Source organism: Heptranchias perlo, unplaced genomic scaffold (assembly GCF_035084215.1).
Source record: "Heptranchias perlo isolate sHepPer1 unplaced genomic scaffold, sHepPer1.hap1 HAP1_SCAFFOLD_1129, whole genome shotgun sequence".
Classification (NCBI taxonomy): domain Eukaryota; kingdom Metazoa; phylum Chordata; class Chondrichthyes; order Hexanchiformes; family Hexanchidae; genus Heptranchias; species Heptranchias perlo.
The window spans coordinates 28,661-54,767 of NW_027138351.1; the positions used below are offsets into that span (position 1 = coordinate 28,661).

At 53.8% G+C, this 26,107-nt stretch overlaps 1 protein-coding gene across 1 annotated transcript in view; it reads right to left on the reverse strand.

Moving 5' to 3' along the window:
- Positions 1-24,643, reverse strand: part of LOC137307842 (nesprin-2-like) — a 41,393-nt gene extending 16,750 nt beyond the window's left edge. Inside the window, exon 1 of the mRNA XM_067976929.1 lies at positions 24,436-24,643. Coding sequence (XP_067833030.1) covers positions 24,436-24,612 — 177 coding nt within the window. The 5' untranslated portion in view covers positions 24,613-24,643. The remainder of the gene's footprint in view (positions 1-24,435) is intronic.
- Positions 24,644-26,107: the final 1,464 nt, after the last annotated feature.

A 26,107-nucleotide genomic window follows, 5' to 3' on the forward strand; every position in this document is an offset into this window, starting at 1 on the left:
AGGAGAGTCCGAGAGGTGAGCGCAGTGTAAAAGGAGAGTCCGAGAGGTGAGCACGGGGTAAAAGGAGAGTCCGAGAGGTGAGCACAGAGTAAAAGGAGAGTCCGAGAGGTGAGCGCAGTGTAAAAGGAGAGTCCGAGAGGTGAGCACGGTGTAAGAGGAGAGTCCGAGAGGTGAGCGCGGTGTAAAAGGAGAGTCCGAGAGGTGAGCACGGTGTAAAAGGAGAGTCCGAGAGGTGGGCGCAGTGTAAAAGGAGAGTCCGAGAGGTGAGCGCAGTGTAAAAGGAGAGTCCGAGAGGCGAGCGCGGTGTAAAAGGAGAGTCCGAGAGGCGAGCGCGGTGTAAAAGGAGAGTCCGAGAGGTGAGCGCGGTGTAAAAGGAGAGTCCGAGAGGTGAGCGCGGTGTAAAAGGAGAGTCCGAGAGGTGAGCGCGGTGTAAAAGGAGAGTCCGAGAGGTGAGCGCGGTGTAAAAGGAGAGTCCGAGAGGTGAGCGCGGTGTAAAAGGAGAGTCCGAGAGGTGAGCGCAGTGTAAAAGGAGAGTCCGAGAGGTGAGCGGAGTGTAAAAGGAGAGTCCGAGAGGTGAGCTCAGTGTAAAAGGAGAGTCCGAGAGGTGAGCGCGGTGTAAAAGGAGAGTCCGACAGGTGAGCTCAGTGTAAAAGGAGAGTCCGAGAGGTGAGCGCAGTGTAAAAGGAGAGTCCGAGAGGTGAGAGCGGTGTAAAAGGAGAGTCCGAGAGGTGAGCGCGGTGTAAAAGGAGAGTCCGAGAGGTGAGCTCGGTGCAAAAGGAGAGTCCGAGAGGTGAGCGCGGTGTAAAAGGAGAGTCCGAGAGGTGAGCGCTGTGTAAAAGGAGAGTCCGAGAGGTGAGCGCGGTGTAAAAGGAGAGTCCGAGAGGTGAGCGCGGTGTAAAAGGAGAGTCCGAGAGGTGAGCACAGTGTAAAAGGAGAGTCCGAGAGGTGAGCACAGTGTAAAAGGAGAGTCCGAGCGGTGAGCGCGGTGTAAAAGGAGAGTCCGAGAGGTGAGCTCGGTGCAAAAGGAGAGTCCGAGAGGTGAGCGCGGTGTAAAAGGAGAGTCCGAGAGGTGAGCGCAGTGTAAAAGGAGAGTCCGAGAGGCGAGCGCGGTGTAAAAGGAGAGTCCGAGAGGGGAGCGCGGTGTAAAAGGAGAGTCCGAGAGGTGAGCACGGTGTAAAAGGAGAGTCTGAGAGGTGAGCGCAGAGTAAAAGGAGAGTCCGAGAGGTGAGCTCAGTGTAAAAGGAGAGTCCGAGAGGTGAGCGCAGTGTAAAAGGAGAGTCCGAGAGGTGGGCCCAGTGTAAAAGGAGAGTCCGAGAGGTGAGCACAGTGTAAAAGGAGAGTCCGAGAGGTGAGCACAGAGTAAAAGGAGAGTCCGAGAGGTGAGCACAGAGTAAAAGGAGAGTCCGAGAGGTGAGCGCGGTGTAAAAGGAGAGTCCGAGAGGTGAGCACAGAGTAAAAGGAGAGTCCGAGAGGTGAGCTCAGTGTAAAAGGAGAGTCCGAGAGGTGAGCACAGAGGAAAAGGAGAGTCCGAGAGGTGAGCGCAGTGTAAAAGGAGAGTCCGAGAGGTGAGCGCAGTGTAAAAGGAGAGTCCGAGAGGTGAGCGCAGTGTAAAAGGAGAGTCCGAGAGGTGAGCGCGGTGTAAAAGGAGAGTCCGAGAGGTGAGCTCAGTGTAAAACGAGAGTCCGAGAGGTGAGCGCAGTGTAAAAGGAGAGTCCGAGAGGTGAGCTCAGTGTAAAAGGAGAGTCCGAGAGGTGAGCGCAGTGTAAAAGGAGAGTCCGAGAGGTGAGCACAGAGTAAAAGGAGAGTCCGAGAGGTGAGCTCAGTGTAAAAGGAGAGTCCGAGAGGTGAGCTCAGTGTAAAAGGAGAGTCCGAGAGGTGAGCGCGGTGTAAAAGGAGAGTCCGAGAGGCGAGCGCGGTGTAAAAGGAGAGTCCGAGAGGTGAGCGCAGTGTAAAAGGAGAGTCCGAGAGGTGAGCGCAGTGTAAAAGGAGAGTCCGAGAGGTGAGCGCAGTGTAAAAGGAGAGTCCGAGAGGTGAGCACGGTGTAAAAGGAGAGTCCGAGAGGTGAGCACAGAGTAAAAGGAGAGTCCGAGAGGTGAGCGCAGTGTAAAAGGAGAGTCCGAGAGGTGAGCACAGTGTAAAAGGAGAGTCCGAGAGGTGAGCGCAGTGTAAAAGGAGAGTCCGAGAGGTGAGCACGGGGTAAAAGGAGAGTCCGAGAGGTGAGCACAGAGTAAAAGGAGAGTCCGAGAGGTGAGCGCAGTGTAAAAGGAGAGTCCGAGAGGTGAGCGCAGTGTAAAAGGAGAGTCCGAGAGGTGAGCACAGAGTAAAAGGAGAGTCCGAGAGGTGAGCGCAGTGTAAAAGGAGAGTCCGAGAGGTGAGCACGGGGTAAAAGGAGAGTCCGAGAGGTGAGCGCAGTGTAAAAGGAGAGTCCGAGAGGTGAGCACGGTGTAAAAGGAGAGTCCGAGAGGTGAGCACGGTGTAAAAGGAGAGTCCGAGAGGTGAGCGCAGTGTAAAAGGAGAGTCCGAGAGGTGAGCACGGTGTAAAAGGAGAGTCCGAGAGGTGGGCGCAGTGTAAAAGGAGAGTCCGAGAGGTGAGCGCAGTGTAAAAGGAGAGTCCGAGAGGTGAGCTCGGTGTAAAAGGAGAGTCCGAGAGGTGAGCACAGTGTAAAAGGAGAGTCCGAGAGGTGAGCGCGGTGTAAAAGGAGAGTCCGAGAGGCAAGCGCGGTGTAAAAGGAGAGTCCGAGAGGTGAGCGCGGTGTAAAAGGAGAGTCCGAGAGGTGAGCGCGGTGTAAAAGGAGAGTCCGAGAGGCGAGCGCGGTGTTAAAGGAGAGTCCGAGAGGCGAGCGCGGTGTAAAAGGAGAGTCCGAGAGGTGAGCGCGGTGTAAAAGGAGAGTCCGAGAGGTGAGCGCTTTGTAAAAGGAGAGTCCGAGAGGTGAGCGCAGTGTAAAAGGAGAGTCCGAGAGGTGAGCGCAGTGTAAAAGGAGAGTCCGAGAGGTGAGCGCAGTGTAAAAGGAGAGTCCGAGAGGTGAGCGCTGTGTAAAAGGAGAGTCCGAGAGGTGAGCGCAGTGTAAAAGGAGAGTCCGAGAGGTGAGCGCAGTGTAAAAGGAGAGTCCGAGAGGTGAGCACGGTGTAAAAGGAGAGTCCGAGAGGTGAGCGCGGTGTAAAAGGAGAGTCCGAGAGGTGAGCACGGTGTAAAAGGAGAGTCCGAGAGGTGGGCGCAGTGTAAAAGGAGAGTCCGAGAGGCGAGCGCAGTGTAAAAGGAGAGTCCGAGAGGCGAGCGCGGTGTAAAAGGAGAGTCCGAGAGGCGAGCGCGGTGTAAAAGGAGAGTCCGAGAGGTGAGCGCGGTGTAAAAGGAGAGTCCGAGAGGTGAGCGCGGTGTAAAAGGAGAGTCCGAGAGGTGAGCGCGGTGTAAAAGGAGAGTCCGAGAGGTGAGCGCGGTGTAAAAGGAGAGTCCGAGAGGTGAGCGCGGTGTAAAAGGAGAGTCCGAGAGGTGAGCGCAGTGTAAAAGGAGAGTCCGAGAGGTGAGCGGAGTGTAAAAGGAGAGTCCGAGAGGTGAGCTCAGTGTAAAAGGAGAGTCCGAGAGGTGAGCGCGGTGTAAAAGGAGAGTCCGACAGGTGAGCTCAGTGTAAAAGGAGAGTCCGAGAGGTGAGCGCAGTGTAAAAGGAGAGTCCGAGAGGTGAGAGCGGTGTAAAAGGAGAGTCCGAGAGGTGAGCGCGGTGTAAAAGGAGAGTCCGAGAGGTGAGCGCAGTGTAAAAGGAGAGTCCGAGAGGTGAGCGCAGTGTAAAAGGAGAGTCCGAGAGGTGAGCGCAGTGTAAAAGGAGAGTCCGAGAGGTGAGCACGGGGTAAAAGGAGAGTCCGAGAGGTGAGCACAGAGTAAAAGGAGAGTCCGAGAGGTGAGCGCAGTGTAAAAGGAGAGTCCGAGAGGTGAGCACGGTGTAAAAGGAGAGTCCGAGAGGTGAGCGCGGTGTAAAAGGAGAGTCCGAGAGGCGAGCACGGTGTAAAAGGAGAGTCCGAGAGGCGGGCGCAGTGTAAAAGGAGAGTCCGAGAGGCGAGCGCGGTGTAAAAGGAGAGTCCGAGAGGCGAGCGCGGTGTAAAAGGAGAGTCCGAGAGGTGAGCGCGGTGTAAAAGGAGAGTCCGAGAGGTGAGCGCGGTGTAAAAGGAGAGTCCGAGAGGTGAGCGCGGTGTAAAAGGAGAGTCCGAGAGGTGAGCGCGGTGTAAAAGGAGAGTCCGAGAGGTGAGCGCGGTGTAAAAGGAGAGTCCGAGAGGTGAGCGCGGTGTAAAAGGAGAGTCCGAGAGGTGAGCGTAGTGTAAAAGGAGAGTCCGAGAGGTGAGCTCAGTGTAAAAGGAGAGTCCGAGAGGTGAGCGCGGTGTAAAAGGAGAGTCCGACAGGTGAGCTCAGTGTAAAAGGAGAGTCCGAGAGGTGAGCGCAGTGTAAAAGGAGAGTCCGAGAGGCAAGCGCGGTGTAAAAGGAGAGTCCGAGAGGTGAGCGCGGTGTAAAAGGAGAGTCCGAGAGGTGAGCTCGGTGCAAAAGGAGAGTCCGAGAGGTGAGCGCGGTGTAAAAGGAGAGTCCGAGAGGTGAGCGCTGTGTAAAAGGAGAGTCCGAGAGGTGAGCGCGGTGTAAAAGGAGAGTCCGAGAGGTGAGCGCGGTGTAAAAGGAGAGTCCGAGAGGTGAGCACAGTGTAAAAGGAGAGTCCGAGAGGTGAGCACAGTGTAAAAGGAGAGTCCGAGCGGTGAGCGCGGTGTAAAAGGAGAGTCCGAGAGGTGAGCTCGGTGCAAAAGGAGAGTCCGAGAGGTGAGCGCGGTGTAAAAGGAGAGTCCGAGAGGGGAGCGCAGTGTAAAAGGAGAGTCCGAGAGGCGAGCGCGGTGTAAAAGGAGAGTCCGAGAGGGGAGCGCGGTGTAAAAGGAGAGTCCGAGAGGTGAGCACGGTGTAAAAGGAGAGTCTGAGAGGTGAGCGCAGAGTAAAAGGAGAGTCCGAGAGGTGAGCTCAGTGTAAAAGGAGAGTCCGAGAGGTGAGCGCAGTGTAAAAGGAGAGTCCGAGAGGTGGGCCCAGTGTAAAAGGAGAGTCCGAGAGGTGAGCACAGTGTAAAAGGAGAGTCCGAGAGGTGAGCACAGAGTAAAAGGAGAGTCCGAGAGGTGAGCACAGAGTAAAAGGAGAGTCCGAGAGGTGAGCGCGGTGTAAAAGGAGAGTCCGAGAGGTGAGCACAGAGTAAAAGGAGAGTCCGAGAGGTGAGCTCAGTGTAAAAGGAGAGTCCGAGAGGTGAGCACAGAGGAAAAGGAGAGTCCGAGAGGTGAGCGCAGTGTAAAAGGAGAGTCCGAGAGGTGAGCGCAGTGTAAAAGGAGAGTCCGAGAGGTGAGCGCAGTGTAAAAGGAGAGTCCGAGAGGTGAGCGCGGTGTAAAAGGAGAGTCCGAGAGGTGAGCTCAGTGTAAAACGAGAGTCCGAGAGGTGAGCGCAGTGTAAAAGGAGAGTCCGAGAGGTGAGCTCAGTGTAAAAGGAGAGTCCGAGAGGTGAGCGCAGTGTAAAAGGAGAGTCCGAGAGGTGAGCACAGAGTAAAAGGAGAGTCCGAGAGGTGAGCTCAGTGTAAAAGGAGAGTCCGAGAGGTGAGCTCAGTGTAAAAGGAGAGTCCGAGAGGTGAGCGCGGTGTAAAAGGAGAGTCCGAGAGGCGAGCGCGGTGTAAAAGGAGAGTCCGAGAGGTGAGCGCAGTGTAAAAGGAGAGTCCGAGAGGTGAGCGCAGTGTAAAAGGAGAGTCCGAGAGGTGAGCGCAGTGTAAAAGGAGAGTCCGAGAGGTGAGCACGGTGTAAAAGGAGAGTCCGAGAGGTGAGCACAGAGTAAAAGGAGAGTCCGAGAGGTGAGCGCAGTGTAAAAGGAGAGTCCGAGAGGTGAGCACAGTGTAAAAGGAGAGTCCGAGAGGTGAGCGCAGTGTAAAAGGAGAGTCCGAGAGGTGAGCACGGGGTAAAAGGAGAGTCCGAGAGGTGAGCACAGACTAAAAGGAGAGTCCGAGAGGTGAGCGCAGTGTAAAAGGAGAGTCCGAGAGGTGAGCGCAGTGTAAAAGGAGAGTCCGAGAGGTGAGCACAGAGTAAAAGGAGAGTCCGAGAGGTGAGCGCAGTGTAAAAGGAGAGTCCGAGAGGTGAGCACGGGGTAAAAGGAGAGTCCGAGAGGTGAGCGCAGTGTAAAAGGAGAGTCCGAGAGGTGAGCACGGTGTAAAAGGAGAGTCCGAGAGGTGAGCACGGTGTAAAAGGAGAGTCCGAGAGGTGAGCGCAGTGTAAAAGGAGAGTCCGAGAGGTGAGCACGGTGTAAAAGGAGAGTCCGAGAGGTGGGCGCAGTGTAAAAGGAGAGTCCGAGAGGTGAGCGCAGTGTAAAAGGAGAGTCCGAGAGGTGAGCTCGGTGTAAAAGGAGAGTCCGAGAGGTGAGCACAGTGTAAAAGGAGAGTCCGAGAGGTGAGCGCGGTGTAAAAGGAGAGTCCGAGAGGCAAGCGCGGTGTAAAAGGAGAGTCCGAGAGGTGAGCGCGGTGTAAAAGGAGAGTCCGAGAGGTGAGCGCGGTGTAAAAGGAGAGTCCGAGAGGCGAGCGCGGTGTTAAAGGAGAGTCCGAGAGGCGAGCGCGGTGTAAAAGGAGAGTCCGAGAGGTGAGCGCGGTGTAAAAGGAGAGTCCGAGAGGTGAGCGCTGTGTAAAAGGAGAGTCCGAGAGGTGAGCGCAGTGTAAAAGGAGAGTCCGAGAGGTGAGCGCAGTGTAAAAGGAGAGTCCGAGAGGTGAGCGCAGTGTAAAAGGAGAGTCCGAGAGGTGAGCGCTGTGTAAAAGGAGAGTCCGAGAGGTGAGCGCAGTGTAAAAGGAGAGTCCGAGAGGTGAGCGCAGTGTAAAAGGAGAGTCCGAGAGGTGAGCGCAGTGGAAAAGGAGAGTCCGAGAGGTGAGCTCAGTGTAAAAGGAGAGTCCGAGAGGTGAGCGCGGTGTAAAAGGAGAGTCCGACAGGTGAGCTCAGTGTAAAAGGAGAGTCCGAGAGGTGAGCGCAGTGTAAAAGGAGAGTCCGAGAGGTGAGAGCGGTGTAAAAGGAGAGTCCGAGAGGTGAGCGCGGTGTAAAAGGAGAGTCCGAGAGGTGAGCGCAGTGTAAAAGGAGAGTCCGAGAGGTGAGCTCGGTGCAAAAGGAGAGTCCGAGAGGTGAGCGCGGTGTAAAAGGAGAGTCCGAGAGGTGAGCGCAGTGTAAAAGGAGAGTCCGAGAGGTGAGCGCGGTGTAAAAGGAGAGTCCGAGAGGTGAGCGCAGTGTAAAAGGAGAGTCCGAGAGGTGAGCGCAGTGTAAAAGGAGAGTCCGAGAGGTGAGCACAGTGTAAAAGGAGAGTCCGAGAGGTGAGCACAGTGTAAAAGGAGAGTCCGAGCGGTGAGCGCGGTGTAAAAGGAGAGTCCGAGAGGTGAGCTCGGTGTAAAAGGAGAGTCCGAGAGGTGAGCGCGGTGTAAAAGGAGAGTCCGAGAGGTGAGCGCAGTGTAAAAGGAGAGTCCGAGAGGCGAGCGCGGTGTAAAAGGAGAGTCCGAGAGGGGAGCGCGGTGTAAAAGGAGAGTCCGAGAGGTGAGCACGGTGTAAAAGGAGAGTCTGAGAGGTGAGCGCAGTGTAAAAGGAGATTGCGAGAGGTGAGCGCAGTGTAAAAGGAGAGTCCGAGAGGTGAGCACAGAGTAAAAGGAGAGTCCGAGAGGTGAGCTCAGTGTAAAAGGAGAGTCCGAGAGGTGAGCACAGAGTAAAAGGAGAGTCCGAGAGGTGAGCACAGTGTAAAAGGAGAGTCCGAGAGGTGAGCGCAGTGTAAAAGGAGAGTCCGAGAGGTGGGCCCAGTGTAAAAGGAGAGTCCGAGAGGTGAGCACAGTGTAAAAGGAGAGTCCGAGAGGTGAGCACAGAGTAAAAGGAGAGTCCGAGAGGTGAGCACAGAGTAAAAGGAGAGTCCGAGAGGTGAGCGCGGTGTAAAAGGAGAGTCCGAGAGGTGAGCACAGAGTAAAAGGAGAGTCCGAGAGGTGAGCTCAGTGTAAAAGGAGAGTCCGAGAGGTGAGCACAGAGGAAAAGGAGAGTCCGAGAGGTGAGCGCAGTGTAAAAGGAGAGTCCGAGAGGTGAGCGCGGTGTAAGAGAGTCCGAGAGGTGAGCTCAGTGTAAAACGAGAGTCCGAGAGGTGAGCGCAGTGTAAAAGGAGAGTCCGAGAGGTGAGCTCAGTGTAAAAGGAGAGTCCGAGAGGTGAGCGCAGTGTAAAAGGAGAGTCCGAGAGGTGAGCACAGAGTAAAAGGAGAGTCCGAGAGGTGAGCTCAGTGTAAAAGGAGAGTCCGAGAGGTGAGCACAGAGTAAAAGGAGAGTCCGAGAGGTGAGCTCAGTGTAAAAGGAGAGTCCGAGAGGTGAGCGCAGTGTAAAAGGAGAGTCCGAGAGGTGAGCGCAGAGTAAAAGGAGAGTCCGAGAGGTGAGCGCGGTGTAAAAGGAGAGTCCGAGAGGTGAGCGCAGAGTAAAAGGAGAGTCCGAGAGGTGAGCTCGGTGTAAAAGGAGAGTCCGAGAGGCGAGCGCGGTGTAAAAGGAGAGTCCGAGAGGTGAGCGCAGTGTAAAAGGAGAGTCCGAGAGGTGAGCGCAGTGTAAAAGGAGAGTCCGAGAGGTGAGCACAGAGTAAAAGGAGAGTCCGAGAGGTGAGCACAGAGTAAAAGGAGAGTCCGAGAGGTGAGCTCAGTGTAAAAGGAGAGTCCGAGAGGTGAGCACAGAGTAAAAGGAGAGTCCGAGAGGTGAGCACAGAGTAAAAGGAGAGTCCGAGAGGTGAGCTCAGTGTAAAAGGAGAGTCCGACAGGTGAGCTCAGTGTAAAAGGAGAGTCCGAGAGGTGAGCTCGGTGTAAAAGGAGAGTCCGAGAGGTGAGCGCAGTGTAAAAGGAGAGTCCGACAGGTGAGCTCAGTGTAAAAGGAGAGTCCGAGAGGTGAGCGCAGTGTAAAAGGAGAGTCCGAGAGGTGAGCGCAGTGTAAAAGGAGAGTCCGAGAGGTGAGCGCAGGGTAAAAGGAGAGTCCGAGAGGTGAGCGCTGTGTAAAAGGAGAGTCCGAGAGGTGAGCGCAGTGTAAAAGGAGAGTCCGAGAGGGGAGCGCGGTGTAAAAGGAGAGTCCGGGAGGTGAGCGCTGTGTAAAAGGAGAGTCCGAGAGGTGAGCTCAGTGTAAAAGGAGAGTCCGAGAGGTGAGCGCGGTGTAAAAGGAGAGTCCGAGAGGTGAGCACAGTGTAAAAGGAGAGTCCGAGAGGTGAGCGCAGTGTAAAAGGAGAGTCCGAGAGGTGAGCGCGGTGTAAAAGGAGAGTCCGAGAGGTGAGCGCGGTGTAAAAGGAGAGTCCGAGAGGTGAGCGCGGTGTAAAAGGAGAGTCCGAGAGGTGAGCGCAGTGTAAAAGGAGAGTCCGAGAGGTGAGCGCAGAGGAAAAGGAGAGTCCGAGAGGTGAGCGCAGTGTAAAAGGAGAGTCCGAGAGGTGAGCTCGGTGTAAAAGGAGAGTCCGAGAGGTGAGCGCAGTGTAAAAGGAGAGTCCGAGAGGTGAGCGCGGTGTAAAAGGAGAGTCCGAGAGGTGAGCTCGGTGTAAAAGGAGAGTCCGAGAGGTGAGCGCAGTGTAAAAGGAGAGTCCGAGAGGTGAGCTCGGTGTAAAAGGAGAGTCCGAGAGGTGAGCACAGAGTAAAAGGAGAGTCCGAGAGGTGAGCGCGGTGTAAAAGGAGAGTCCGAGAGGTGAGCGCGGTGTAAAAGGAGAGTCCGAGAGGTGAGCGCGGTGTAAAAGGAGAGTCCGAGAGGTGAGCACAGAGTAAAAGGAGAGTCCGAGAGGTGAGCGCGGTGTAAAAGGAGAGTCCGAGAGGTGAGCGCGGTGTAAAAGGAGAGTCCGAGAGGTGAGCACAGTGTAAAAGGAGAGTCCGAGAGGTGAGCGCGGTGTAAAAGGAGAGTCCGAGAGGTGAGCGCGGTGTAAAAGGAGAGTCCGAGAGGTGAGCGCGGTGTAAAAGGAGAGTCCGGGAGGTGAGCGCTGTGTAAAAGGAGAGTCCGAGAGGTGAGCACAGTGTAAAAGGAGTCCGAGAGGTGAGCGCAGTGTAAAAGGAGAGTCCGAGAGGTGAGCGCAGTGTAAAAGGAGAGTCCGAGAGGTGAGCGCGGTGTAAAAGGAGAGTCCGAGAGGTGAGCGCGGTGTAAAAGGAGAGTCCGAGAGGTGAGCTCGGTGTAAAAGGAGAGTCCGAGAGGTGAGCGCAGAGGAAAAGGAGAGTCCGAGAGGTGAGCGCAGTGTAAAAGGAGAGTCCGAGAGGTGAGCTCGGTGTAAAAGGAGAGTCCGAGAGGTGAGCGCAGTGTAAAAGGAGAGTCCGAGAGGTGAGCGCGGTGTAAAAGGAGAGTCCGAGAGGTGAGCTCGGTGTAAAAGGAGAGTCCGAGAGGTGAGCTCGGTGTAAAAGGAGAGTCCGAGAGGTGAGCACAGAGTAAAAGGAGAGTCCGAGAGGTGAGCGCGGTGTAAAAGGAGAGTCCGAGAGGTGAGCGCGGAGTAAAAGGAGAGTCCGAGAGGTGAGCGCAGTGTAAAAGGAGAGTCCGAGAGGTGAGCGCAGAGGGAAAGGAGAGTCCGAGAGGTGAGCGCAGTGTAAAAGGAGAGTCCGAGAGGTGAGCTCGGTGTAAAAGGAGAGTCCGAGAGGTGAGCGCGGTGTAAAAGGAGAGTCCGAGAGGTGAGCTCGGTGTAAAAGGAGAGTCCGAGAGGTGAGCTCGGTGTAAAAGGAGAGTCCGAGAGGTGAGCACAGAGTAAAAGGAGAGTCCGAGAGGTGAGCGCGGTGTAAAAGGAGAGTCCGAGAGGTGAGCGCGGTGTAAAAGGAGAGTCCGAGAGGTGAGCGCGGTGTAAAAGGAGAGTCCGAGAGGTGAGCGCGGTGCAAAAGGAGAGTCCGAGAGGTGAGCGCGGTGTAAAAGGAGAGTCCGAGAGGTGAGCGCGGTGTAAAAGGAGAGTCCGAGAGGTGAGCACAGAGTAAAAGGAGAGTCCGAGAGGTGAGCGCGGTGTAAAAGGAGAGTCCGAGAGGTGAGCGCGGTGTAAAAGGAGAGTCCGAGAGGTGAGCTCGGTGTAAAAGGAGAGTCCGAGAGGTGAGCTCGGTGTAAAAGGAGAGTCCGAGAGGTGAGCACAGTGTAAAAGGAGAGTCCGAGAGGTGAGCGCGGTGTAAAAGGAGAGTCCGAGAGGCGAGCGCGGTGTAAAAGGAGAGTCCGAGAGGTGAGCACAGTGTAAAAGGAGAGTCCGAGAGGTGAGCTCGGTGTAAAAGGAGAGTCCGAGAGGTGAGCTCGGTGCAAAAGGAGAGTCCGAGAGGTGAGCACAGTGTAAAAGGAGAGTCCGAGAGGTGAGCGCGGTGTAAAAGGAGAGTCCGAGAGGCGAGCGCGGTGTAAAAGGAGAGTCCGAGAGGCGAGCGCGGTGTAAAAGGAGAGTCCGAGAGGTGAGCGCGGTGTAAAAGGAGAGTCCGAGAGGTGAGCACAGTGTAAAAGGAGAGTCCGAGAGGTGAGCGCGGTGTAAAAGGAGAGTCCGAGAGGTGAGCGCAGTGTAAAAGGAGAGTCCGAGAGGTGAGCCCTGTGTAAAAGGAGAGTCAGAGAGGCGAGCGCGGTGTAAAAGGAGAGTCCGAGAGGTGAGCGCAGTGTAAAAGGAGAGTCCGAGAGGTGAGCGCAGTGTAAAAGGAGAGTCCGAGAGGTGAGCTCAGTGTAAAAGGAGAGTCCGAGAGGTGAGCTCAGTGTAAAAGGAGAGTCCGAGAGGTGAGCACAGTGTAAAAGGAGAGTCCGAGAGGTGAGCGCAGTGTAAAAGGAGAGTCCGAGAGGTGAGCACAGTGTAAAAGGAGAGTCCGAGAGGTGATCGCAGTGTAAAAGGAGAGTCCGAGAGGTGAGCACGGTGTAAAAGGAGAGTCCGAGAGGTGAGCACAGAGTAAAAGGAGAGTCCGAGAGGTGAGCCCAGTGTAAAAGGAGAGTCCGAGAGGTGAGCACAGTGTAAAAGGAGAGTCCGAGAGGTGAGCGCAGTGTAAAAGGAGAGTCCGAGAGGTGAGCACGGGGTAAAAGGAGAGTCCGAGAGGTGAGCACAGAGTAAAAGGAGAGTCCGAGAGGTGAGCGCAGTGTAAAAGGAGAGTCCGAGAGGTGAGCACAGAGTAAAAGGAGAGTCCGAGAGGTGAGCGCAGTGTAAAAGGAGAGTCCGAGAGGTGAGCACGGGGTAAAAGGAGAGTCCGAGAGGTGCGCGCAGTGTAAAAGGAGAGTCCGAGAGGTGAGCACGGGGTAAAAGGAGAGTCCGAGAGGTGAGCGCGGTGTAAAAGGAGAGTCCGAGAGGTGAGCGCAGTGTAAAAGGAGAGTCCGAGAGGTGAGCGCGGTGTAAAAGGAGAGTCCGAGAGGCGGGCGCAGTGTAAAAGGAGAGTCCGAGAGGTGAGCGCAGTGTAAAAGGAGAGTCCGAGAGGTGAGCTCGGTGTAAAAGGAGAGTCCGAGAGGTGAGCACAGTGTAAAAGGAGAGTCCGAGAGGGGAGCGCGGTGTAAAAGGAGAGTCCGAGAGGCGAGCGCGGTGTAAAAGGAGAGTCCGAGAGGTGAGCGCAGTGTAAAAGGAGAGTCCGAGAGGGGAGCACAGTGTAAAAGGAGAGTCCGAGAGGCGAGCGCGGTGTAAAAGGAGAGTCCGAGAGGTGAGCGCAGTGTAAAAGGAGAGTCCGAGAGGTGAGCGCAGTGTAAAAGGAGAGTCCGAGAGGTGAGCGCAGTGTAAAAGGAGAGTCCGAGAGGTGAGCGCAGTGTAAAAGGAGAGTCCGAGAGGTGAGAGCGGTGTAAAAGGAGAGTCCGAGAGGTGAGCGCGGTGTAAAAGGAGAGTCCGAGAGGTGAGCTCGGTGCAAAAGGAGAGTCCGAGAGGTGAGCGCGGTGTAAAAGGAGAGTCCGAGAGGTGAGCGCAGTGTAAAAGGAGAGTCCGAGAGGTGAGCGCGTTGTAAAAGGAGAGTCCGAGAGGTGAGCGCAGTGTAAAAGGAGAGTCCGAGAGGTGAGCGCAGTGTAAAAGGAGAGTCCGAGAGGTGAGCACGGTGTAAAAGGAGAGTCCGAGAGGTGAGCACAGTGTAAAAGGAGAGTCCGAGAGGTGAGCGCGGTGTAAAAGGAGAGTCCGAGAGGTGAGCGCAGTGTAAAAGGAGAATCCGAGAGATGAGCGCGGTGTAAAAGGAGAGTCCGAGAGGTGAGCACAGTGTAAAAGGAGAGTCCGAGCGGTGAGCGCGGTGTAAAAGGAGAGTCCGAGATGTGAGCTCGGTGTAAAAGGAGAGTCCGAGAGGTGAGCGCGGTGTAAAAGGAGAGTCCGAGAGGTGAGCGCAGAGTAAAAGGAGAGTCCGAGAGGTGAGCTCAGTGTAAAAGGAGAGTCCGAGAGGTGAGCACAGAGTAAAAGGAGAGTCCGAGAGGTGAGCACGGTGTAAAAGGAGAGTCTGAGAGGTGAGCGCAGTGTAAAAGGAGAGTCCGAGAGGTGAGCGCAGTGTAAAAGGAGAGTCCGAGAGGTGAGCGCAGAGTAAAAGGAGAGTCCGAGAGGTGAGCTCAGTGTAAAAGGAGAGTCCGAGAGGTGAGCACAGAGTAAAAGGAGAGTCCGAGAGGTGAGCACAGTGTAAAAGGAGAGTCCGAGAGGTGAGCGCAGTGTAAAAGGAGAGTCCGAGAGGTGGGCCCAGTGTAAAAGGAGAGTCCGAGAGGTGAGCACAGTGTAAAAGGAGAGTCCGAGAGGTGAGCACAGAGTAAAAGGAGAGTCCGAGAGGTGAGCACAGAGTAAAAGGAGAGACCGAGAGGTGAGCGCGGTGTAAAAGGAGAGTCCGAGAGGTGAGCACAGAGTAAAAGGAGAGTCCGAGAGGTGAGCTCGGTGTAAAAGGAGAGTCCGAGAGGTGAGCACAGAGTAAAAGGCGAGTCCGAGAGGTGGGCCCTGTGTAAAAGGAGAGTCCGAGAGGTGAGCACAGAGTAAAAGGAGAGTCCGAGAGGTGAGCTCAGTGTAAAAGGAGAGTCCGAGAGGTGAGCACAGAGTAAAAGGAGAGTCCGAGAGGTGAGCTCAGTGTGAAAGGAGAGTCCGAGAGGTGAGCACAGAGGAAAAGGAGAGTCCGAGAGGTGAGCGCAGTGTAAAAGGAGAGTCCGAGAGGTGAGCGCGGTGTAAAAGGAGAGTCCGAGAGGTGAGCTCAGTGTAAAAGGAGAGTCCCAGAGGTGAGCGCAGTGTAAAAGGAGAGTCCGAGAGGTGAGCTCAGTGTAAAAGGAGAGTCCGAGAGGTGAGCGCAGTGTAAAAGGAGAGTCCGAGAGGTGAGCACAGAGTAAAAGGAGAGTCCGAGAGGTGAGCGCGGTGTAAAAGGAGAGTCCGAGAGGTGAGCACAGAGTAAAAGGAGAGTCCGAGAGGTGAGCTCAGTGTAAAAGGAGAGTCCGAGAGGTGAGCACAGTGTAAAAGGAGAGTCCGAGAGGTGAGCGCAGTGTAAAAGGAGAGTCCGAGAGGTGAGCGCGGTGTAAAAGGAGAGTCCGAGAGGTGAGCGCAGGGTAAAAGGAGAGTCCGAGAGGTGAGCGCGGTGTAAAAGGAGAGTCCGAGAGGTGAGCGCAGTGTAAAAGGAGAGTCCGAGAGGGGAGCGCGGTGTAAAAGGAGAGTCCGAGAGGTGAGCGCAGGGTAAAAGGAGAGTCCGAGAGGTGAGCGCAGGGTAAAAGGAGAGTCCGAGAGGTGAGCTCGGTGTAAAAGGAGAGTCCGAGAGGCGAGCGCAGTGTAAAAGGAGAGTCCGAGAGATGAGCGCGGTGTAAAAGGAGAGTCCGAGAGGTGAGCGCTGTGTAAAAGGAGAGTCCGAGAGGTGAGCGCAGGGTAAAAGGAGAGTCCGAGAGGTGAGCGCTGTGTAAAAGGAGAGTCCGAGAGGTGAGCTCGGTGTAAAAGGAGAGTCCGAGAGGAGAGCGCAGTGTAAAAGGAGAGTCCGAGAGGTGAGCTCGGTGTAAAAGGAGAGTCCGAGAGGCGAGCGCAGTGTAAAAGGAGAGTCCGAGAGGTGAGCGCGGTGTAAAAGGAGAGTCCGAGAGGTGAGCACAGAGTAAAAGGAGAGTCCGAGAGGTGAGCTCGGTGTAAAAGGAGAGTCCGAGAGGTGAGCGCAGTGTAAAAGGAGAGTCCGAGAGGTGAGCACAGAGTAAAAGGAGAGTCCGAGAGGTGAGCTCGGTGTAAAAGGAGAGTCCGAGAGGTGAGCACAGAGTAAAAGGAGAGTCCGAGAGGTGAGCTCGGTGTAAAAGGAGAGTCCGAGAGGTGAGCACAGAGTAAAAGGAGAGTCCGAGAGGTGAGCTCGGTGTAAAAGGAGACTCCGAGAGGTGAGCGCAGTGTAAAAGGAGAGTCCGAGAGGTGAGCTCGGTGTAAAAGGAGAGTCCGAGAGGTGAGCACAGTGTAAAAGGAGAGTCCGAGAGGTGAGCTCGGTGTAAAAGGAGACTCCGAGAGGTGAGCGCAGTGTAAAAGGAGAGTCCGAGAGGTGAGCTCGGTGTAAAAGGAGAGTCCGAGAGGTGAGCGCTGTGTAAAAGGAGAGTCCGAGAGGTGGGCCCCGTGTAAAAGGAGAGTCCGAGAGGTGAGCGCTGTGTAAAAGGAGAGTCCGAGAGGTGAGCGCGGTGTAAAAGGAGAGTCCGAGAGGTGAGCGCTGTGTAAAAGGAGAGTCCGAGAGGTGGGCCCAGTGTAAAAGGAGAGTCCGAGAGGTGAGCACAGAGTAAAAGGAGAGTCCGAGAGGTGAGCTCAGTGTAAAAGGAGAGTCCGAGAGGTGAGCACAGAGTAAAAGGAGAGTCCGAGAGGTGAGCGCGGTGTAAAAGGAGAGTCCGAGAGGTGAGCGCGGTGTAAAAGGAGAGTCCGAGAGGTGAGCACAGTGTAAAAGGAGAGTCCGAGAGGTGAGCGCGGTGTAAAAGGAGAGTCCGAGAGGTGATCGCAGTGTAAAAGGAGAGTCCGAGAGGTGAGCTCGGTGTAAAAGGAGAGTCCGAGAGGTGAGCTCGGTGTAAAAGGAGAGTCCGAGAGGTGAGCACAGTGTAAAAGGAGAGTCCGAGAGGCGAGCGCGGTGTAAAAGGAGAGTCCGAGAGGCGAGCGCAGTGTAAAAGGAGAGTCCAAGAGGTGAGCGCGGTGTAAAAGGAGAGTCAGAGAGGCGAGCTCAGTGTAAAAGGAGAGTCCGAGAGGTGAGCGCGGTGTAAAAGGAGAGTCCGAGAGGTGAGCGCAGTGTAAAAGGAGAGTCAGAGAGGCGAGCTCAGTGTAAAAGGAGAGTCCGAGAGGTGAGCACCGTGTAAAAGGAGAGTCCGAGAGGTGAGCACAGTGTAAAAGGAGAGTCCGAGAGGTGAGCGCAGTGTAAAAGGAGAGTCAGAGAGGCGAGCGCGGTGTAAAAGGAGAGTCCGAGAGGTGAGCGCGGTGTAAAAGGAGAGTCCGAGAGGTGAGCGCAGTGTAAAAGGAGAGTCCGAGAGGTGAGCGCGGTGTAAAAGGAGAGTCCGAGAGGTGAGCACAGTGTAAAAGGAGAGTCCGAGAGGTGAGCGCGGTGTAAAAGGAGAGTCCGAGAGGTGAGCACAGAGGAAAAGGAGAGTCCGAGAGGTGAGCGCGGTGTAAAAGGAGAGTCCGAGAGGTGAGCTCAGTGTAAAAGGAGAGTCCGAGAGGTGAGCGCAGTGTAAAAGGAGAGTCCGAGAGGCGAGCACAGAGGAAAAGGAGAGTCCGAGAGGTGAGCGCTGTGTAAAAGGAGAGTCCGAGAGGTGAGCACAGTGTAAAAGGAGAGTCCGAGAGGCGAGCACAGTGTAAAAGGAGAGTCCGAGAGGTGAGCACAGAGGAAAAGGAGAGTCCGAGAGGTGAGCGCAGTGTAAAAGGAGAGTCCGAGAGGTGAGCACAGAGGAAAAGGAGAGTCCGAGAGGTGAGCGCAGTGTAAAAGGAGAGTCCGAGAGGTGAGCGCGGTGTAAAAGGAGAGTCCGAGAGGTGAGCGCAGTGTAAAAGGAGAGTCCGAGAGGTGAGCACAGAGTAAAAGGAGAGTCCGAGAGGTGAGCGCGGTGTAAAAGGAGAGTCCGAGAGGTGATCGCAGTGTAAAAGGAGAGTCCGAGAGGTGAGCTCGGTGTAAAAGGAGAGTCCGAGAGGTGAGCTCGGTGTAAAAGGAGAGTCCGAGAGGTGAGCACAGTGTAAAAGGAGAGTCCGAGAGGCGAGCGCGGTGTAAAAGGAGAGTCCGAGAGGCGAGCGCAGTGTAAAAGGAGAGTCCAAGAGGTGAGCGCGGTGTAAAAGGAGAGTCCGAGAGGTGAGCGCGGTGTAAAAGGAGAGTCCGAGAGGTGAGCGCAGTGTAAAAGGAGAGTCAGAGAGGCGAGCTCAGTGTAAAAGGAGAGTCCGAGAGGTGAGCACCGTGTAAAAGGAGAGTCCGAGAGGTGAGCACAGTGTAAAAGGAGAGTCCGAGAGGTGAGCGCAGTGTAAAAGGAGAGTCAGAGAGGCGAGCGCGGTGTAAAAGGAGAGTCCGAGAGGTGAGCGCAGTGTAAAAGGAGAGTCCGAGAGGTGAGCGCGGTGTAAAAGGAGAGTCCGAGAGGTGAGCTCAGTGTAAAAGGAGAGTCCGAGAGGTGAGCGCAGTGTAAAAGGAGAGTCCGAGAGGTGAGCGCGGTGTAAAAGGAGAGTCCGAGAGGTGAGCACAGTGTAAAAGGAGAGTCCGAGAGGTGAGCGCGGTGTAAAAGGAGAGTCCGAGAGGTGAGCTCAGTGTAAAAGGAGAGTCCGAGAGGCGAGCGCGGTGTAAAAGGAGAGTCCGAGAGGTGAGCTCAGTGTAAAAGGAGAGTCCGAGAGGTGAGCTCAGTGTAAAAGGAGAGTCCGAGAGGTGAGCACAGTGTAAAAGGAGAGTCCGAGAGGTGAGCACAGTGTAAAAGGAGAGTCCGAGAGGTGAGCACAGTGTAAAAGGAGAGTCCGAGAGGTGAGCACAGAGGAAAAGGAGAGTCCGAGAGGTGAGCGCGGTGTAAAAGGAGAGTCCGAGAGGTGAGCTCAGTGTAAAAGGAGAGTCCGAGAGGTGAGCGCAGTGTAAAAGGAGAGTCCGAGAGGCGAGCACAGAGGAAAAGGAGAGTCCGAGAGGTGAGCGCTGTGTAAAAGGAGAGTCCGAGAGGTGAGCACAGTGTAAAAGGAGAGTCCGAGAGGCGAGCACAGTGTAAAAGGAGAGTCCGAGAAGTGAGCACAGAGGAAAAGGAGAGTCCGAGAGGTGAGCGCAGTGTAAAAGGAGAGTCCGAGAGGTGAGCACAGAGGAAAAGGAGAGTCCGAGAGGTGAGCGCAGTGTAAAAGGAGAGTCCGAGAGGTGAGCGCGGTGTAAAAGGAGAGTCCGAGAGGTGAGCGCAGTGTAAAAGGAGAGTCCGAGAGGTGAGCACAGAGTAAAAGGAGAGTCCGAGAGGTGAGCACAGAGTAAAAGGAGAGTCCGAGAGGTGGGCCCAGTGTAAAAGGAGAGTCCGAGAGGTGAGCACAGAGTAAAAGGAGAGTCCGAGAGGCGAGCGCGGTGTAAAAGGAGAGTCCGAGAGGCGAGCACAGAGGAAAAGGAGAGTCCGAGAGGTGAGCGCAGTGTAAAAGGAGAGTCCGAGAGGTGAGCACAGTGTAAAAGGAGAGTCCGAGAGGTGAGCACAGTGTAAAAGGAGAGTCCGAGAGGTGAGCGCGGTGTAAAAGGAGAGTCCGAGAGGTGAGCGCGGTGTAAAAGGAGAGTCCGAGAGGTGAGCGCGGTGTAAAAGGAGAGTCCGAGAGGTGAGCACAGAGGAAAAGGAGAGTCCGAGAGGTGAGCGCAGTGTAAAAGGAGAGTCCGAGAGGTGAGCACAGAGGAAAAGGAGAGTCCGAGAGGTGAGCGCAGTGTAAAAGGAGAGTCCGAGAGGTGAGCGCGGTGTAAAAGGAGAGTCCGAGAGTTGGGCCCAGTGTAAAAGGAGAGTCCGAGAGGTGAGCACAGAGTAAAAGGAGAGTCCGAGAGGTGGGCCCAGTGTAAAAGGAGAGTCCGAGAGGTGAGCACAGTGTAAAAGGAGAGTCCGAGAGGCGAGCGCGGTGTAAAAGGAGAGTCCGAGAGGTGAGCGCAGTGTAAAAGGAGAGTCCGAGAGGTGAGCGCGGTGTAAAAGGAGAGTCCGAGAGGTGAGCACAGAGTAAAAGGAGAGTCCGAGAGGTGAGCGCGGTGTAAAAGGAGAGTCCGAGAGGTGAGCGCGGTGTAAAAGGAGAGTCCGAGAGGTGAGCGCGGTGTAAAAGGAGAGTCCGAGAGGTGAGCGCGGTGTAAAAGGAGAGTCAGAGATGTGAGCGCGGTGTAAAAGGAGAGTCTGAGAGGTGAGCGCGGTGTAAAAGGAGAGTCCGAGAGGTGAGCGCGGTGTAAAAGGAGAGTCAGAGATGTGAGCGCGGTGTAAAAGGAGAGTCCGAGAGGTGAGCGCGGTGTAAAAGGAGAGTCCGAGAGGCGAGCGCAGTGTAAAAGGAGAGTCCGAGAGGTGAGCGCGGTGTAAAAGGAGAGTCCGAGAGGTGAGCGCGGGGTAAAAGGAGAGTCCGAGAGGTGAGCACAGTGTAAAAGGAGAGTCCGAGAGGTGAGCGCAGTGTAAAAGGAGAGTCCGAGAGGTGAGCGCGGTGTTAAAGGAGACTCCGAGAGGGGAGCGCAGTGTAAAAGGAGAGTCCGAGAGGTGAGCGCGGTGTTAAAGGAGACTCCGAGAGGGGAGCGCAGTGTAAAAGGAGAGTCCGGGAGGTGAGCGCGGTGTAAAAGGAGAGTCCGAGAGGTGAGCACAGTGTAAAAGGAGAGTCCGAGAGGTGAGCGCGGTGTAAAAGGAGAGTCCGAGAGGTGAGCGCGGTGTAAAAGGAGAGTCCGGGAGGTGAGCGCGGTGTAAAAGGAGAGTCCGAGAGGTGAGCGCAGTGTAAAAGGAGAGTCCGAGAGGTGAGCGCGGTGTAAAAGGAGAGTCCGAGAGGTGAGCGCGGTGTAAAAGGAGACTCCGAGAGGTGAGCACGGTGTAAAAGGAGAGTCTGAGAGGTGAGCGCGGTGTAAAAGGAGACTCCGAGAGGTGAGCGCAGTGTAAAAGGAGAGTCCGAGAGGTGAGCGCGGTGTAAAAGGAGAGTCCGAGTGGCGAGCGCAGTGTAAAAGGAGAGTCCGAGAGGTGAGCGCAGTGTAAAAGGAGAGTCCGAGAGGTGAGCGCTGTGTAAAAGGAGAGTCCGAGAGGTGAGCGCAGTGTAAAAGGAGAGTCCGAGAGGCGAGCGCAGTGTAAAAGGAGAGTCCGAGAGGTGAGCACAGAGGAAAAGGAGAGTCCGAGAGGTGAGCGCAGTGTAAAAGGACAGACCCGAGAGGTGAGCGCAGTGTAAAAGGAGAGTCCGAGAGGTGAGCACAGTGTAAAAGGAGAGTCCGAGAGGTGAGCGCGGTGTAAAAGGAGAGTCCGAGAGGTGAGCGCAGTGTAAAAGGAGAGTCCGAGAGGTGAGCACAGTGTAAAAGGAGAGTCCGAGAGGTGAACGCAGTGTAAAAGGAGAGTCCGAGAGGTGAGCGCAGTGTAAAAGGAGAGTCCGAGAGGTGAGCGCGGTGTAAAAGGAGAGTCCGAGAGGTGAGCTCGGTGGAAAAGGAGAGTCCGAGAGGTGAGCTCGGTGGAAAAGGAGAGTCCGAGAGGTGAGCTCGGTGGAAAAGGAGAGTCCGAGAGGTGAGCGCGGTGTAAAAGGAGAGTCCGAGAGGTGAGCGCGGTGTAAAAGGAGAGTCCGAGAGGTGAGCGCGGTGTAAAAGGAGAGTCCGAGAGCGGGAGGAGAGTCTGAGAGCTGAACGCAGGGTAAATCTAAGGCAAGTCATGGCAGTAGAGCTCACACCCGTGATATGCTCCTCCTGCACTATGTGGGAAGTCATGGACACTACAGGTATCCCTGGCGACCATGTGTGCAGGAAGTGTGTCCAGCTGCAGCTACTGGCTAACCGCATTTCGGAGCTGGAGCTGCGGGTGGATTCACTGTGGATCGTCCGTGATGCTGAGATTATTGTGGATAGCACGTTCAGTGAGGTGGTCATACCGCAGGTAAAGATTACGCAGGCAGAAAGGAAATGAATGACCGCCAGGCAGAGTAAAAGTACCAGGCAGGTAGAGCAGGAGTCCCCTGGGGCCATCTCCCTCTCAAACTGATATACCGTTTTGGATACTGTTGGGGGAGACGGCTTATCAGGGGAAAGCAGCAAGAGCCAAGTTTGTAGCACCATGGGTGGCTCTGCTGCACAGGAGAGGAGGAAGAAGAGTAGCAGGGCTATATTGATAGGGGATTCAATTGTAAGGGGAACAGATGGGCGTTTCTGCGGCCGCAAACGTGACTCCAGGATAGTATGTTGCTTCCCTGGTGCTAGGGTCAAGGATGTCACAGAGCGGCTGCAGGGCATTCTGGAGGGGGAGGGTGAACAGCCAGTAGCCGTGGTCCATATCGGTACCAACGACATAGGTAAAAAAAGGGATGAGGTCCTGCAAGGTGAATTTAAGGAGTTAGGAGATAAATTAAAAAGCAGGACCTCAAAGGTAGTGATCTCAGGATTACTACCAGTGCCACGTGCTAGTGAGTATAGGAACAGGAGAATAGACAGGATGAATGTGTGGCTGCAGGGATGGTGTAGGAGGGAGGGATTTAGATTCCTGGGACATTGGGACCGGTTCTGGGGAAGGTGGGACCTGTACAAGCGGGACGGGTTACACCCGAGCAGGACCGGGACCAAAGTCCTCGCGGGGGTGTTTGCTAGTGGTGTTGGAGAAGGTTTAAACTAGAGTGGCAGGGGGATGGGAACCTGAGCAGGGAGACAGAGGAGGGGGAAACTAGGATAGATACAAAAGACAGAAAGGGAAGAAGCAATAGTGGAAGGCAGAGAAAACAAGGATGAAAAACAAATAGGGCCATAGTGCAAAATAGAACTAATATGACTAGCAATCTTAAAAAGACAAGTCTATAGACATTATGTCTTAATGTGTGGAGCATTCGCAATAAGGTAGGTGAATTAACAGCACAGATAGATATTAACGGGTATGATATAGTTGCGATTACGGAGACATGGCTGCAGGGTGACCAAGGATGGGAACTGAACATCCAGGGGTTTTCAATATTTCGGAAGGACAGGCAAAAAGGGGAAAGGAGGTGTTAGTAAAGGAGGAAATCAATGCAATAGTGAAGAAGGATATTGGCTCGGAAAATCACAATGTGGAATCTGTATGGGTGGAGCTTAGAAACACCAAGGAGCAGAAAACGTTGGTGGGGGTTGTCTATAGGCCCCCAAACAGTCGTGGAGATGTCGGGGAGGGCAATAAACAGGAAATTAGAGACCCATGCAAGAAGGGTACAACTATAATCATGGGTGACTTTAATCTCCATATAGATTGGTCAAACCAAATTAGCAATAATACTGTGGGGGAGGAATTCCTGGAGTGTTTACGTGATGGTTTTCTGGACCAATACGTTGAAGAACCAACCAGAGAACAGGGGATCCTAGACTGGGTATTGTGCAATGAGAAAGGATTAATTAACAATCTTGTTGTGCGGGGTCCCTTAGGGAAGAGCGACCATAACATGATAGAATTCCTCATTAAGATGGAGAGTGAAGTAGTTGAATCCAAAACTAGGGTCCTGAATCTAAATAAAGGAAATTACGAAAGTATGAGGTGCGAGTTGGCAATGATAGATTGGGGACTTTACTAAAAGGGATGACGGTGGATAGGCAATGGCTAATATTTAAAGAACGCGTGCAGGAATTACAACAATTATTCATTCCTGTCTGGCCCAAAAATGAAACAGGAAAGGTGGCTCAACCGTGGCTTACAAAAGAAATTAGGGATAGTATTAGATCCAAAGAGGAGACATATAAAATTGCCAGAAAAAGCGGCAAGCCTGAGGATTGGGAACAGTTTAGAATTCAGCAAAGGAGGACAAAGAGATTGATTAAGAGGGGAAAATTAGAGTATGAGAGTAAACTAGCAGGAAACATAAAAACTGACTGTAAAAGCTTCTATAAATATGTCAAGAGAAAAAGATTAGTGAAGACAAATGTAGGTCCCTTACAGTCAGAAATGGGGGAAATTATAATGGGGAACAAAGAAATGGCAGAACAATTAAACACATACTTTGGTTCTGTCTTCACAAAGGAGGACACAAATAACCTCCCGGAAATGTTAGGGAACCAAGGGTCTAGTGAGAGGGAGGAACTGAAGGAAACCAGTATTAGTAAAAAAAAGTGCTAGGGAAATTAATGGGGCTAAAGGCTGACAAATCCCCAGGGCCTGATAATCTACATCCCAGAGTACTAAAGGAAGTGGCCCTGGAAATAGTGGATGCATTGGTGATCATCTTCCAAAATTCTATAGACTCTGGAACAGTTCCTACAGATTGGAGGGTGGCAAATGTAACCCCACTATTTAAAAAAGGAGGGAGAGAAAAAAACAGGGAATTACAGACCAGTTAGCCTAACATCAGTAGTGGGGAAAATGCCAGAGTCCATTATAAAAGATGTGATAACAGAATACTTGGAGGGCATTAACGGGATTGGACAAAGTCAGCATGGGTTTATGAAAGGGAAATCATGCTTAACAAATCTACTGGAGTTTTTTGAGGATGTAACTAGTAGAATAGATAGGGGAGAACCAGTGGATGTGGTGTACTTGGATTTTCAGAAGGCTTTTGATAAGGTCCCACACAAGAGGTTAGAGTGCAAAATTAAAGCACATGGGATTGGGGGGAATATACTGGCATGGATTGAGAGTTGGTTGACAGACAGGAAACAGAGAGTAGGAATAAACGGGTCTTGTTCCGGGTGGCAGGCAGTGACTAATGGGGTACCGCAGGGATCAGTGCTTGGGCCCCAGCTAGTCACAATATATATCAATGATTTGGATGAGGGAACTAAATGTAACATTTCCAAGTTTGTAGACGACACAAAGCTGGGGTGGAATGTGAGCTGTGAGGAGGATGCAAAGAGGCTCCAATGTGATTTAGACAAGTTGGGTGAGTGGGCAAGAACATGGCAGATGCAGTATAACGTGGATAAATGTGAGGTTATCCACATTGGTTGTAAAAACAGAAAGGCAGATTATTATCTGAATGGTGATAGATTGGGAAAAGGGGAGGTGCAACGAGACCTGGGTGTCCTTGTACACCAGTCGCTGAAAGCGAGCATTCAGGTGCAGCAAGCAGTTAGGAAGGCGAATGGTATGTTGGCCTTCATTGCAAGAGGATTTGAGTAGAGGAGCAGGGATGTCTTACTGCAGTTGTACAGGGCCTTGGTGAGACCACATGTGGAATATTGTGTGCAGTTTTGGTCTCCTTATCTGAGGAAGGATGTCCTTGCCATGAAGGGAGTGCAATGAAGGTTTACCAGACTGATTCCTGGGATGGCAGGACTGACGTATGAGGAGAGATTGGGTCGACTAGGCCTATATTCACTCGAGTTTAGAAGAATGAGAGGTGATCTCATTGAAACATATATAATTCTAACAGGACTAGACGCAGGGAGGATGTGCCCGATGGCTGGGGAGTCCAGAACCAGGGGTCACAGTCTCATCCTGAGCACGGAATCTGTGGGCCCTGGGACTTGACTGGCGGATCTCCGCCCCATGCTCACTCACCAGCCTCTCATCGACAGCCCGCAGATCGGCATTGACCTCTCCGAGCAGCAGCTTCAGCTTGTTCCCGATCACGTGCACCTCCTCCTTGGCCTCCATCCACTCCGCTCCCTCTCCACTCACCAGCAGCTGCCTGGCGATTTCCTGCAGCGAGTTTACTGTCGCCTGACTCTCCAACATCTCTGCCTCCAAATTCTGCAACAGACATTCGCACCTTTCGATAGCTCATTTGGGTGAAGGGGAGGGTGGGGAGAGATAGTCCAGGGTCACCCGTTTGGAGATTGAACGTGCGGGGGAGAGGGGGAGCAAGGATGAGCACTACGTCTAAACAAATGAGCCTGTCCCCTTTATGGGATTCGGGAGCAGGGATTGATACAGGGCTATGGGGAGAGAGTGGGGCAGTGGGATTAGTTTGGGATTGATACAGGGCTATGGGGAGAGAGCGGGGCAGTGGGATTAGTTTGGGATTGATACAGGGCTATGGGGAGAGAGTGGGGCAGTGGGATTAGTTTGGGATTGATACAGGGCTATGGGGAGAGAGTGGGGCAGTGGGATTAGTTTGGGATTGATACAGGGCTATGGGGAGAGAGCAGGGCAGTGGGATTAGTTTGGGGATTGATACAGGGCTATGGGGAGAGAGTGGGGCAGTGGGATTAGTTTGGGATTGATACAGGGCTATGGGGAGAGAGTGGGGCAGGGGGATTAGTTTGGGGATTGATACAGGGCTATGGGGAGAGAGTGGGGCAGTGGGATTAGTTTGGGATTGATACAGGGCTATGGAGAGAGAGTGGGGCAGTGGGATTAGTTTGGGGATTGATACAGGGCTATGAGGAGAGAGCGGGGCAGTGGGATTAGTTTGGGATTGATACAGGACTATGGGGAGAGAGTGGGGCAGTGGGATTAGTTTGGGGATTGATACAGGGCTATGAGGAGAGAGCGGGGCAGTGGGATTAGTTTGGGGATTGATACAGGGCTATGGGGAGAGAGTGGGGCAGTGGGATTTGTTTGGGATTGATACAGGGCTATGGGGAGAGAGGGGGGGCAGTGGGATTAGTTTGGGATTGATAAGAACATAAGAAATAGGAGCAGGAGTAGGCCATCCGGCCCCTCGAGCCTGCTCCGCCATTCAATCAGATCATGGCTGAGCTTCGACCTCAGCTCCACTTTCCCGCCCGATTCCCATAATCCCTTGATTCCCTTAGTGTCCAAAAATCTATCGATCTCAGTCTTGAATATATTCAATGACTCAGCATCCACAGTCCTCTGAGGTAGAGAATTCCAAAGATTCACAACCCTCTGAGTGAAGAAATTCCTCCTCATCTCAGTCCTAAATGTCCGACCCCTTATCCTGAGACTATGCCCCCCAGTTCTAGACTCTCCAGCCAGGGGAAACAGCCTCTCAGCATCTACGCTGTCAAGCCCTCTGAGAATTTTTTACGTTTCAATGAGATCACTTCTCATTCTTCTAAACTCCAGAGAGTATAGGCCCATTCTACTCAATCTCTCCTCATAGGACAACCCTCTCATCCCAGGAATTAATCTAGTGAACCTGCATTGCACTGCCTCTAAGGCAAGTATATCCTTCCTTAGATAAGGAGACCAAAACTGTACACGGTACTCCAGGTGTGGTCTCACCAGAGCCCTATATAATTGCAGCAAGACCTCCTTACTCTTA